General features: G+C 38.5%; 1 protein-coding gene across 8 annotated transcripts in view; it reads right to left on the bottom strand.

The window, feature by feature from the left end:
• The window catches only part of LOC139767451 (protein ST7 homolog), a 136,314-nt gene continuing 121,775 nt past the window's right edge, over positions 1-14,539 (bottom strand). For all 8 annotated transcript variants that reach the window (XM_071696865.1, XM_071696889.1, XM_071696897.1 and 5 more), the window contains 3 exons: positions 10,110-10,249; positions 4,542-4,651; positions 1-1,801 (listed from right to left, as the gene is read on the bottom strand). In XM_071696865.1, coding sequence (XP_071552966.1) covers positions 4,556-4,651; positions 10,110-10,249 — 236 coding nt within the window. In that variant the 3' untranslated portion in view covers positions 1-1,801; positions 4,542-4,555. The remainder of the gene's footprint in view (positions 1,802-4,541; positions 4,652-10,109; positions 10,250-14,539) is intronic.

Genomic DNA, 14,539 nt, shown 5'->3' with positions numbered 1-14,539 from the left:
TAATGCAAAACTAAATTCATTAAATAATTTGTCAGTTTAATGTACAATATGCACAAATGTCAAAAGAAATTGTACACCAACACTTCATTTGTGCGGGGTCTGATAAACAAGAAAGTTGACTATCAGACACATCAATTTTGAATATCACATATTTATCAAAACTATCATATCATGTATAATGATACTGAATTAAAGTTATCAATCCAAAATCTGATGTCTGTGACATCCAACAATCTAAATCTGATGTCTGTGACATCCAACAATCTGCTTAGATGTATCCCAGATAATCAAGATGTTAGTACAATTCAACCCTCAAATTTAAAAATTTTATGAAAAAGGAAACATAGAAAACCTAAATGTAGGTCATCAGAGACTGAACAAAGCAATGTTTAAAATATATCATACTATACAAAATTTGAGATATCATAACAAAATATGATGATATTACAAAAATTGCACAAAATACACTTTCAACCTCAAGTAATTTCAGGTCATATGCTTTGAATAAATTTTGGAAAGAGAAAATTTAATGCCAATTAGTACTGTGACAAGAACATCATAGCCTGGCAGGAGGAGGTTACTTTTTGCCTTTCAAAACTAATGAAACGTTAATCATATATTAGTCTAATGCGTTACATGAAATGGTGAAAAAAAAACTGATGAAACACACATGTAACCTCAGTATTCCTGTTTCACTACTAACATCTTGTTTGTACTCAGGATCCCTTCAACAAAACATTTGCACATTTTTTGTCATGGAAGTGTATATATATACACCTTTTCACGTAAATAAATAGAGCATACAGTATACGGTATATCTATTCTATTCCATCAATATATTATCATTAACTCCGGTCCTATTTTCATGGGGTGGATCAAGTGCATAACAGGCATACACATTTTGTGGGAGTTAATTATGCTGAACTGGGGTCCCCAACCCCACAGGCTTGCAAAGGGCAAGGGCGCCTAATTCCCTGCAGGTAGACTCACTACCCTGCTACCCTAAATATAGTTGCATATTGACCCTAGAATTGTACACTCATTTTGAAATTAATCCCTTACAAAACTTTTCACTGAAACTTAATCACTGATCTTAGTGTGTCTGGGACATCTAAATAAATTGCACATGGCATACAAAACAATTTAATAAAGAAAAATAAAGTGAATTCAAATTACTAAAGATACAAATATTCAATCATTCAAGAAATTACTTACCTAAATCAACAGTCTTTAGGTAGCTACATATTTAGGAATCTCTTACCTTCATTATCCAGAATATCATAACAATTTATGATAATTCGTTAGTAATATAATCATAAACCACGAATTGGTCTCATCTGAGAATTCAATGGATTGAATTTACAAGATATCTGGTCATTTGGGTCTACTATAACTGAGGTACTGGTGGGGAAAGAGAGGGGGGGAGACTGTTCTAAAGAAGTCAGATGTTATCATTCCTAAAATATATTTGTGATTGTTTTGTGCAATGGGCATCAACACCTCCAGTGTGAGCCTCGTCTTTTTTTTCCTTAACTAAAAATGATCAGTAAAAGCATCATTTAAGTACTAATTATGGCTCTATACAATGAATCACAACACTAGTGTGACAAAATAAGCAACTGGAACCTAAGGTTGATTCTCATACGTCCAAAATCTTCACAACTGGACAGTTAGCATATTTTAACAACCAACAATCACAGTAGCTAATTTTGACACAATATAAATATAAAACTTGTTTGCAGGATGCGAAGAAATGAAGCACTGGTGATGAAGAATGCTGTTCCTGGCTGCTGCTACTGCACTGAAAAATATATATTTGAAGTTAACTCCAGCAATGACAATACATTTTCAGCATCTAACTTGTACTCAACCTTACAACTTTTGTTATTCTTAAGGGAAGTTATGCATTACTACTTTTTCTTCCTTTTTATTTAATTCTTCCTTTTTGATATCTCACAATTCCAATTTGAAAATTTATCTTGAGAATTCCAATTCAAACAATACATGCTTCTGCTTCTTTTTCCATCTTTCATTCACTCGTTTCATGCTGTACAGAAAAAAGTGGAGTATGTGTGAAGGGGGTAAAAACTCAAAAATGCTGAAAATGTTATAAAACTATGAGGATGATTATAAAGAGATACAAAAGATATTGGACTCTACCTGTTTGACGTTACACTATGAGTGGAATTCACCTTTAGTTAGGCTGTATTACTAGGAGTACAGTCTTGTTAAAGAACTTCTCACTCCAAAGGAGTCAATATTTCCCTGCTACCATAAGAATGCAGCCTTGGGCTACAGAAATCTTTAGAAAAGCCCTGGGTAACACCAGGGCTCTTCTATAGAAAGTGATCCTGGGGTAATTATAAATTAATAAAAATAAATGCAGATGATGAGTTTTTGGGTATCAATATCATGTGTAGCATGCTAAGAGCAGTATATAATAAAATCTTCAGCCATATAATATCAAAGCAGGAGGTGTGAAACTGGCATTTGACACTGGTGTCACGATGAGCTCTTCCTGTTATGAAGAACCATGGATCTAAGTAATAGCAAGAGATATTACCATTACATTACCCTAAGATCCCTCTTACGGGGCTCTAGCTACTTCAAGGCAGCACTTCACACAGAAGCAGGAAAATGAGACTCCTTTAAAGTGAGAAAGTCTTCAACAATGATAGTGCCTTGCAGAAGATGATTTCTCATTTGCGGTGTAACCATCTGCAGGCAGAGTCTGGTAACATCAACTTGATTTGTATTAGAAATTAATGGAATCAGTATTAGAAGGTTGAGCCTTTGAGAATAATAAAATATTAAGAGAGGTACTAACTAGAGGAGGTCAAACACAAGAAAAATCAGTAGAAGGAGTGTAACGATTAGTGAAATGAGTAAGAAAGGAGTCAGATCCAAGTCTACTGCTCTGCTCCATTCTCTTGTTCACAAATTCAAAATGATAAAGGGTGGACGAGAGTAATTGTGTACAATGAGGAGGTAAAGAAGAGGACAGGCATACAGTATATATTGGAAGAAGGCCAGTGGGTAGCTTACTTCTAACGAGAGACAGGAAGTCCAGCAAAACCTACCGCAGCAAGTAGAAAATTATTATTCTGAACACCATTCAGATCCTATTGCAAGATAGTAATATTTCCCTTGGAAGGTGATGTCTACATCAAAATACCTGCACAGGTTCTCCCAAGAAAGTTAAGGATTGAGAACAGATCTCTCAGTGTGTCCAGTTGGTAATGTCTGAGCCCTTTCTCTCAATTGCAGAAAAGTGAGACATTGTATGTTGGTGTGTATAATGCTGTTAAGTGACTGCAGCATATTGTCTTTTGTACTGTAAGATTTTTCACTTGCCAACCTTACAAGAAGTATGTTTGTTAATTACTTGGGATAAGAACTGTATCTTACTAAACATACTTTGTTGTCTGATGTACAGGGATGAGAAAACAATGTTTCTTGACATAGAGGAATGAGAGGAATTGTGCTTTATGTACAGGGATGTACAGTGACTTTTGATGTGGTATATAAGATTTCTAAATTAAAGAAAGTTATGTAAAATCAATGTAACATATGCGAATAGTATGTATAATAATGGAGGTGAAGAATGAAGTTGTGGGAAGGAGGAAGTAATGAAAAGATGCAGAAATGATAATCTATCAAGATGAAAACTGCATGATCACTTAAAACAAACAGGGTATGTTTGTGAAGGTTATGATGTAACGAAATAAGATATGGGGAAGTCTGACTATGGAAGAGGTAGAAAGGATCAGTGAATGAGCTTCTGAAGTCTTAAGGCTCTTAATTACAAGCTTCAGTGAGACTGACTAGAAACTATGAACAAACAATTTTTGTCTTCCTTAATGTGCAAGAGTAAATCCCCTTTAACAATTTGCTATTTAGTAAATAAATAGGAAAGTTTTCAATGAACATAACAGTTCACTCTTAATTTTGTTATGTGTATTTTTCAGAGGGAGGGCATTGTATTTCATTACGACTCCATATATTACTTCAACTCACTGTAACAAAACTTCTGTTAATCTTTTATCATTTGATCCCATAATACAGAATAGAACAAAAAGCTAAGAGTGTGTGGTATTGTAAAAATGGAGAGAGAAAAGAATGTCTATATGATACAGTTACGGTAAAGTGAAAGAAGTATCATACCTAAGGTGATGTGGCTATGTAACAACAACTGATATGACAAAATCAGTGACAATGGCCAACTATTGTGGGGCCCTCAGCCTGTGGCATGCCCAGGGAAGATGACATTTTGTTTTAATGTTTCAGTTGTTAGCTAACTGAAGTAACAAATAATTAGATAAGTTCTAAGAAATGGAATGGCCAGCTTGTGCCTGTCTTGGTAAAATTGCCTTAAAAGCCAACTATGGTATTTCATTTTTAGTTGTCCTGTTACAAAGGCAGTAATGTATAACAAGCTTCAATTTCTAACACCATTACCGTGCAAACAGGATAAACCTTTTCTTCTGAAGTTGGTTATTTTCTATTTACAGACACACCAATTTGTTAATCCCTATAAGTACCTGAAGTACGATGGTCAGATTCGTGACAAGTGGTGCAGAAGATTTGAGGGCAATACAGCTTCTAATTTTTCTAACACATACTGGATGGGAACATACCACCAACTCAGGAGCTGAAATAAACGGAAAATATGATCAAGCATTTCAGGACTCTACAGTTCATCAATCAAAATGAATTACGGATGGGACTACCCATACTACTGTTTTTCAGTAATGGCACATATGATTACTAATCAGTAGTTTATAATGTATAATGTAGATATACCAACAGTAACAGTAAACAAAAGAAACTATTAAGATCAAATTATATTTATATTCATTTATCATATCTTGTCGCTGTCTCCGGTGTTAGCCAGGTAGTGCAAGGAAACAGACGAAACAATGGCCCCACCCACCTGCATACACATGCATGTACATAAACGCCCACACACGCACATATACATACCTATACATTTCAACGTATATTTACATATACAAACACAGACATATACATATATACACAGGTACACATCCATACATGCTGCCTTGATCCAATTCCTGCCGCCATCCTGCCACATATGATATGGCACTCCCTCCCCCTGCGTGCATGCGAGGTAGTGCTAGGAAAAGACAACAAAGGCCACATTCGTTCACACTCAGTCTCTAGCTGTCATGTGTAATGCACCAAAACAACAGCTCTCTTTCCACATCCAGGCCCCACAAAACTTTCCATGGTTTACCTCATAGACTTCATATGCCCTGGTTCAACCCACTGACAACACATTGACCCCAGTATAACACATCGTTCAAATTCACTCTATTCCTTGCAAGCCTTTCATCCTTCTGTATGTTCAGGCCCTGACTGCTCAAAATCTTTTTCAATCCAGCCATCCACCTCCAATTTGGTCTCCCACTTCTCCTTATTCCTTCCACCTGACACACACATCCTCTTTGTCAATCTTTCCTCACTCATTCTCTCCATGTGACCAAACCATTTCAAAACACCCTCTTCTGCTCACTCAACCACACTCTTTTTATTACCACACATCTCTCTTACCCTTTCATTACTTACTTGATCAAACCACCTCACACCATATATTGTCCTCAAACATCTCATTTCCAACACATCCACCCTCCTCTGCACAACCCTATCTATAGCCCATGCCTCACAACCATATAACATTGTTGGAACCACTATTCCTTCATACAAACCCATTTTTGCTCTCCAAGATAACGCTCTCACTTTCCACACATTCTTTAACACTCCCAGAACCTTCGCCCCCTCCCCCACTCTGACTCATTTCTGCTCCCACGGATCCATCCGCTGCCAAATCCACTCCCAGACATCTAAAACACTTCACTTCCTCCAGTTTTTCTCCATTCAAACTTACCTCCCAATTGACTTATCCCTCAACCCTACTGAACCTAATAACCTTGCTCTTATTCACATTTACTCTCAACTTTCTTCTTTCACACACTTTACCAAACTCAGTCACCAACTTCTGCAGTTTCTCACCCAAATCAGCCATCAGCACTGTATCATCAGCGAACAACTGGAAAATACTGTCCTGCTTCAAAATTCTAAAATCTAACATTAGCTGGTCAACTGTGACCTATTTTAACCCAACTAACTAAAAACATTTTCCAATGATTCAGGATATCTTTCTATGGAAAGTTGGAATTGCTTAGACATAACAATGATCACTTCTGGGCAAACCAAATAAAACTTTGCAACCTTACCAAGTATTATGAAACTTAGCTATGTGACACCACTATATAGGTCTAACACTGCAATTACTACCTATGAGATTCAGGTTTAAAACAGAAACGCAGCAGGGATGGTAGGATGTGGTTATATATAGGATGGTTATATCACAAGTAAAAGGTCACCTTCAATGAAGCTATAACAGCGGAATATAATCTTGTCGAAGAACTTCTCACTATAAAGGAGTTCCTCCATTCTGTGCAACAAAGTGTAACGTATCCTTAAAGCTGCAATAGCACCTAAAGAAAGATCCCTTGGGCTATGCACAATGGATTTGAGGAGAAGTGGCCTTTCCCTGATGCTACCTCGCTAACCCAGGAAACAGCATTCAACTATAAAAAAAAAAAAATGATTCATATCTGATCAATGTTTCTAGCGTTTGCAAGGTGGTCCTGGGACAGACGAAGAAAAGCCACATTTGCTTATATTCAATCTCCAGCTTTAACGTGCAATGCACCAACACCACTTCCCTATCCACAACCAGGTCCCACAGCCCTTTTGGTGGTTTCCCCAGCCACTGCACATGCTCTTATTGAGTTCACTAACAGCACATCGACCCCGGTATACCACATCATTCTAATTCACTATATCCCATGCATCCTTTTCACCTTCCTACATGTTCAAGCCCCAAAGGCTGACAATCTTTTTCACTCCATCCTTCCATCTCCAGTTTGGTCTCCCCTTTTTCTTTTTTCCCTCCACTTCTGACACATATATCCTCTCTGTCAACCTTTCCACACTCATTCTCTCCATATGTTCAAACCATTTCAGCACACACTCTTCTGCTCTCAACCACACTCTTTTCATTACCACATCTCTCTCTTACCCTTTTATTATTTTCTTTTTTTTTTCTTTTTAGCTGAGATGGCACAGGCAGCTGAGGCCCTAATCAAGGCCATCCTATTAATGCTACACATATATATGGTGTGGGAGGTAAACTGCTAGAAGCAGTGAAAAGTTTTACCAAGGATGTAAGGCATGTGTACTACTTGGAAGAGAAGAGTGATTGGTTCCCTGTGAAGATCAATCTTTGGTAGGGGTGTGTGATATCCCCATGGTTGTTTAATTTGTTTAAGGATGGGGTGGTTAGGGAGGTAAATGCAAGAGTTTTGGAAAGAGGAGTGGGTATGCATTCTGTTGGGGATGAGAGAGCTTGGGAAGTGAGTCAGTTGTTTGCTGATGATAGAGCTCTGGAGGCTGATTCGAGTGAGAAACTGCAGAAGTTGGTGACTGAGTTTGGAAAAGTGTGTGAAAGCAGATAGTTGAGAATAAAAGTGAATAAGAGCAAGGATGAGGGACAAGTAAATTGGGATGTAAGTTTGAATGGAGAAAAATTGGAGGAAGTGAAGTGTTATAGATATATGGGAGTGGACTAGCAGTGAATGGACCCATGGAAGCAGAAGTGAGTCACAGGTTGGGGAGGGGTGAACATTCTGGGAGCAATGAAGAATAAGTGGAAGGGGAGAACGTTATCTCAGAAAGCATAAATGGGTATGTATGAAGGAAAAGTAGTTCCAATAATATAATATGGTTGTGAGGCATAGGCTACAGATAGGATTGTATGGCGGAGGGTGGATGTGTTGGATGAAATGTCTGAGGACAATATGTGGTGTGAGGTGGTTTGATCGAGTAAGTAATGAAAGGGTAAGAGAGAAGAGGGTGTGTTGAAATGGTTTGTACATATGGAGAGAATGAGTGAGGAAAGATTGACAAAGAGGATATAAGTGTCAGAGGTGGAGGGATTAAGAAGAGACCAAATTGGAGGTGGAAGGATGGAGTGAAAAAGATTTTGAACAACTGAGGTTTGAATATACAGGAGGGTGAGAGGCATGCAAGGAATAGAGTGAATTGGAATGATGTGGTATACCGGGGTCGACATGATGTCAATGGTCTGAATCAGAGCATGTGAAACATCTGGGGTAAACCATGGAAAGGCCTATGGGGCCTGGATGTGGATAGGGAGCTGTGGTTTTGGTGCATCACACATGACAGCTAGAGACTGAGTGAGAACAAATGTGCTCTTTTTTTGTCTTTTCCTGGCACTACCTCGCTGAAGCAGGGGGTAGTGATGCTGTTTCCTGTGGGGTGGGGTAGCACCAGGAATGGATGAAGGCTAGCAAGTATGAATATGTACATGTGTATATATGTATATGTCTGTATGTGTAGGTATATGTATGTTTAAGTGTATATGTAGATATGTATTTGTGCATGTATGGGCATTTATGTATGTGTGTGTATATGAGTGGATGGGCCATTCTTCTCCCTATCCACATCCAGGCCCCACAGACCTTTCCATGGTTTATCCAAGATGTTTCACATGCCCTGGTTCAGTCCATATGTACGTGTATGGGCATTTATGTATATATATGTGTACAGTGTATATGAAGAGGATGGGTCATTCTGTATCTGTTTCCTGGCACTACCTCGCTAGCAAGGAAGCGACGATCAAGTATAATAAATGGATTACACTCCAGAGACATTCATTTGTATATTATAAACACAGATAATGAAAATGCTTCCTCTAACAGGATACCTCTACTTTCACTCAAAGTTAAAGGTGTTCAACATAAAAAAGAAATGTAAAAACCAAGCTCTAATGGTATGCAGAAGTGCAAGCATATGTATGAGTTGTTTAATATATTCTGTCCACAGATTACAGCATGTGCCATCCCAAAAGTCCTGAGACCTCAGTCCTATAAGTCCAACTGTGAATTAAATTGATCTTTGAGATATGATTAGTTTTACATATTCTAAGCAATAACCAGATTTTAGAAGACAATAATCTTTCTTCTTCATATGTCCAGAACATTCTTCACCATCTTCTAGGCTCATTCCTTCATAATGTCATACAAAAAAATAAATATGAGCTCAATATCAAGTCCTATGATTGCCATGTTGTTTTCCTCCCACCAATTTCACATATCTCCAGTCTAACATGCATTCAGTGAGTGAAAACTAATCCTTAAATATAATAAAAGCCTGTTTCTGGGTCTGTTTTCTACTCTTACATTAAGTATGAGACTGAATTTCTTGAGGAAAGACTTTCTTGTTAAAATATTGGACAATGAAGTTCTTTGATGCTGCCACAGTGAACTGTCTGAGACTGATATATGTCGTGAAGCCTTGTTGATCTGATACACCATGAAGGAAGCTGCCCAGCTGCTTACCTTGGTAGTCGAAGGGTATTCTCAAAATGTTCCCTACATCTGCTGGTAGTAGAGTGAATAGAAGTAAACCCCCTGACATTTATGCTATATCCCTAATGTCTCCAACAGCATCTCTGGTTTTCGAAGGATCTCAGTACCATGTTTTACCCATTCTTTCACACCAGCTTGGAATTATCTTACTATGCATATTACAGGATAGGCCCTCTAGTATTTTCATCAACATTACCTTCTTGATGTCTTTTAATGCTACTAGATATTACCTCTCTTAATCTTAAAAATCAACAATCAATAAAATAATTACTCGCCTATCAATAACATACTTACTCATCTAACAATGCATCTGTCACAGTGCATTGTTGCTACACATGGTCTCTGCTTTTGCTGATGTTCTGAAATGCCTCTAGCAGCTTTCTTGCCTCTCCATACATTCATAGCATATTCTAAAATCTTTTCACTGTAACTTTCCTGAGTTTTTAAAAAATAATGCTGCATCTTGTGAAAAAAAGACCTCAATTTTACACCAATATCTGTCACTCAAAGGTAACCTATTGAGCTGCAATCCTGTGGAAGTGGAAACTTTACTGATGAAAGAGATAAATCATGAGACTAAAGTACCTAGAGGAAAACTATCATATAAATAAATATTCCAAATGAACACACCGTTTTGGCCAATGCCCCCATGGGCTCAGGGTACTGATGAGTAAGAAGTGCCAGCAGAGCTGTGAAGGAACAGAGTCCTGCTGTGAACACAATGAAGAATGGCAACTCCTTCTTTGGATAAACGGACACTTCATGGAAAGCTGTAGAAGGTAAACATAATAATCAACAGTTTTTACAAATGCAATCTCTTTTGTATTCAAAACCTGATATCAGATCAAAAGACTTTTAAGCTCACCAAATACTCACTACACTAAACATACAGTAAAAAAAAAAAATCGAACATTTGATAAAAATCAAAATGACATAAATTTCTAAATTAGTTCAGGCCTTCACCACAATCCAAGGGGGATGCATTCCTGAAAAATAGCATGTACTCTGAATCCAAGCATAATGAATCTAAGACTATATGGGAAAAATTAAGATGCATTCCCATCACCAACCCATTTTTCTTAAATTGTCAACATATTTCTCCGTTCCCTCACCTCTCAAAGTACCCATTTTTCCCAAATCATCAACATATTTCTCATTTCCCATCAAATAATGCCTCACTTTTGTCATAATTCTAGCATGTAGTAAGCATGACTATGGAAATGCATTTCTAATTTCATCTGAATTCTCAACAGAATATATGCTAGATTCAGGGAAAAAGCACAACTGAAACTGGGCTGTTTGGTGATTTTGAATTTACTTTTCACACTGTCTTTCATTTCTGCAAGGGGGTGACCTTTCATTAAGGAATATATGTCATACAGTATGAAGAATGTTTACTCTCCAGGGTGGTGTTTTTTAACTATGGATAATAATCTTCAGCAGCAAAATTGTTCGCCCTTGCAGGTTCCCTACCAATCTTGTATGTAACCATTTCTTCAACCTCTCAACCACTCCCTGCTAACATCAGAAGTTTCTACCTGTAAGCCTTTCCTTGTTCATTCCTCTTATCCTCAGACAATAATCTTGCCTTTTTTTGAATTATCTGGGTGTACAGCACCATAATTTACTGGTTCTGATCCTCAATCCAGACACTCAGCATGTGTGCCATGGTTTCCACTAAATCACTCCTGTCCTCATAATTTCGTCACACCTGAAGATGTAAAACACTTTAAATTTGTCTTAATTTCTTCCCTCTTTTGCCTGGTAGGAGCCAATGCTGAGGGAGCTAACCCTGAAGCCTTTGTGATGCTCACATGGACAAGGGTCATGACATGCATTTTCCCCTATTATCATTATTTATATCATTATATTATAAATATTAATATTAATATTAATATTAATTTTAGGGAGAATAAAAAGATGTTCTGGAAGGAGGTAAATAAAGTGCGTAAGACAAGGGAGCAAATGGGAACTTCAGTGAAGGGCGCAAATGGGGAGGTGATAACAAGTAGTGGTGATGTGAGAAGGAGATGGAGTGAGTATTTTGAAGGTTTGTTGAATGTGTTTGATGACAGAGTGGCAGATATAGGGTGTTTTGGTCGAGGTGGTGTGCAAAGTGAGAGGGTTAGGGAAAATGATTTGGTAAACAGAGAAGAGGTAGTGAAAGCTTTGCGGAAGATGAAAGCCGGCAAGGCAGCAGGTTTGGATGGTATTGCAGTGGAATTTATTAAAAAAGGGGGTGACTGTATTGTTGACTGGTTGGTAAGGTTATTTAATATATGTATGACTCATGGTGAGGTGCCTGAGGATTGGCGGAATGCGTGCATAGTGCCATTGTACAAAGGCAAAGGGGATAAGAGTGAGTGCTCAAATTACAGAGGTATAAGTTTGTTGAGTATTCCTGGTAAATTATATGGGAGGGTATTGATTGAGAGGGTGAAGGCATGTACAGAGCATCAGATTGGGGAAGAGCAGTGTGGTTTCAGAAGTGGTAGAGGATGTGTGGATCAGGTGTTTGCTTTGAAGAATGTATGTGAGAAATACTTAGAAAAGCAAATGGATTTGTATGTAGCATTTATGGATCTGGAGAAGGCATATGATAGAGTTGATAGAGATGCTCTGTGGAAGGTATTAAGAATATATGGTGTGGGAGGAAAGTTGTTAGAAGCAGTGAAAAGTTTTTATCGAGGATGTAAGGCATGTGTACGTGTAGGAAGAGAGGAAAGTGATTGGTTCTCAGTGAATGTAGGTTTGCGGCAGGGGTGTGTGATGTCTCCATGGTTGTTTAATTTGTTTATGGATGGGGTTGTTAGGGAGGTAAATGCAAGAGTTTTGGAAAGAGGGGCAAGTATGAAGTCTGTTGGGGATGAGAGAGCTTGGGAAGTGAGTCAGTTGTTGTTCGCTGATGATACAGCGCTGGAGGCTGATTCATGTGAGAAACTGCAGAAGCTGGTGACTGAGTTTGGTAAAGTGTGTGGAAGAAGAAAGTTAAGAGTAAATGTGAATAAGAGCAAGGTTATTAGGTACAGTAGGGTTGAGGGTCAAGTCAATTGGGAGGTGAGTTTGAATGGAGAAAAACTGGAGGAAGTGAAGTGTTTTAGATATCTGGGAGTGGATCTGGCAGCGGATGGAACCATGGAAGCGGAAGTGGATCATAGGGTGGGGGAGGGGGCGAAAATTCTGGGGGCCTTGAAGAATGTGTGGAAGTCGAGAACATTATCTCGGAAAGCAAAAATGGGTATGTTTGAAGGAATAGTGGTTCCAACAATGTTGTATGGTTGCGAGGCGTGGGCTATGGATAGAGTTGTGCGCAGAAGGATGGATGTGCTGGAAATGAGATGTTTGAGGACAATGTGTGGTGTGAGGTGGTTTGATCGAGTGAGTAACGTAAGGGTAAGAGAGATGTGTGGAAATAAAAAGAGCGTGGTTGAGAGAGCAGAAGAGGGTGTTTTGAAGTGGTTTGGGCACATGGAGAGAATGAGTGAGGAAAGATTGACCAAGAGGATATATGTGTCGGAGGTGGAGGGAACGAGGAGAAGAGGGAGACCAAATTGGAGGTGGAAAGATGGAGTGAAAAAGATTTTGTGTGATCGGGGCCTGAACATGCAGGAGGGTGAAAGGAGGGCAAGGAATAGAGTGAATTGGAGCGATGTGGTATACCGGGGTTGACGTGCTGTCAGTGGATTGAATCAAGGCATGTGAAGCGTCTGGGGTAAACCATGGAAAGCTGTGTAGGTATGTATATTTGTGTGTGTGGACGTATGTATATACATGTGTATGGGGGGGTTGGGCCATTTCTTTCGTCTGTTTCCTTGCGCTACCTCGCAAACGCGGGAGACAGTGGCAAAGTATAATAAAAAAATAAAAAAAAATAAATTAATATTATCAATATTATCATATAAATATTATCATTATTTATTTATAATACTCTGTCGCTGTCTCCCACGTCAGCGAGGTAGCGCAAGGAAACAGACATAAGAATGGCCCAACCCACCCACATACACATGTATATACATAAACACCCACACATGCACATATACATACCTATACATTTCAACGCATACATACATATACATACACAGACATATACATATATACACATTACATATTCACACATGCTGCCTTTATCCATTCCTGCCGCCACCCCACCACATATGAAATGGTACCCCCTTTCCCCCGTGCATGCGCGAGGTATTGCTAGGAAAAGACAACAAAGGCCATATTCATTCACACTCAGTCTCTAGCTATCATGCATAATGCATCAAAACCACAGCTCTCTTTCCACATCCAGACCCCACAGACCTTTCCATGGTTTATCCCAGACGTTTCATATGCCCTGGTTCAGTCTACTGGCAGCACGTCGACTTCGGTATACCACATCATTCCAATCCATTCTATTCCTTCAATGCCTCACCCTCCTGTATGTTCAGGCCCTGATCACTCAAAATCTTTTTCACTCCATCCTTTCACCTCCAATATGGTCTCCTGCTTTTCCCCTCCACCTATGACACATATATCCTGTTTGTCAATCTTTCCTCACTCATTCTCTCCATATGTCCAAACCATTTCAACACACCCTCTTCTGCTCTCTCAATCACACTATTTTTATTTCCACACATTTCTCTTACTCTTTCATTACTTTCTCGATAAAACCACCTCACTACTGGTAATTTAATTTTTCCCACCAGAGGAATATAACTTTGAATTAAAAAAGCAACATTGAAATTGATGAGGCATAAAAAAGTGTTAGTTTGTGAAGAACTTAATACCAAATGCTCATACACTAAGAATTTTCATGTATATCAAGAAATGTATAGATGTATAAAAGAAAGAGGTAGGAGGTCAATAGAAAGGGGCAAGAGGTGAAAAAAAGGGCAAATGAGAGTTGGGGTGAGAGAGTATCATTAAGTTTTAGAGAGAATAAAAAGATGTTTAGGAAGTAGGTAAATAAAGTGCGTAAAACAAGAGAACAAATGGGAACATCAGCGAAGGGAGCTAATGGGGAGGTAATAACAAGTAATGGTGATGTGAGAAGGAGATGGAGTGAGTATTTTGAAGGT

This window comes from Panulirus ornatus, chromosome 4 (assembly GCF_036320965.1).
Source record: "Panulirus ornatus isolate Po-2019 chromosome 4, ASM3632096v1, whole genome shotgun sequence".
NCBI lineage: Eukaryota > Metazoa > Arthropoda > Malacostraca > Decapoda > Palinuridae > Panulirus > Panulirus ornatus.
The sequence above is the reverse complement of the archived record's forward strand: the minus strand, read 5'-3'. Positions and strand labels throughout refer to the sequence as shown.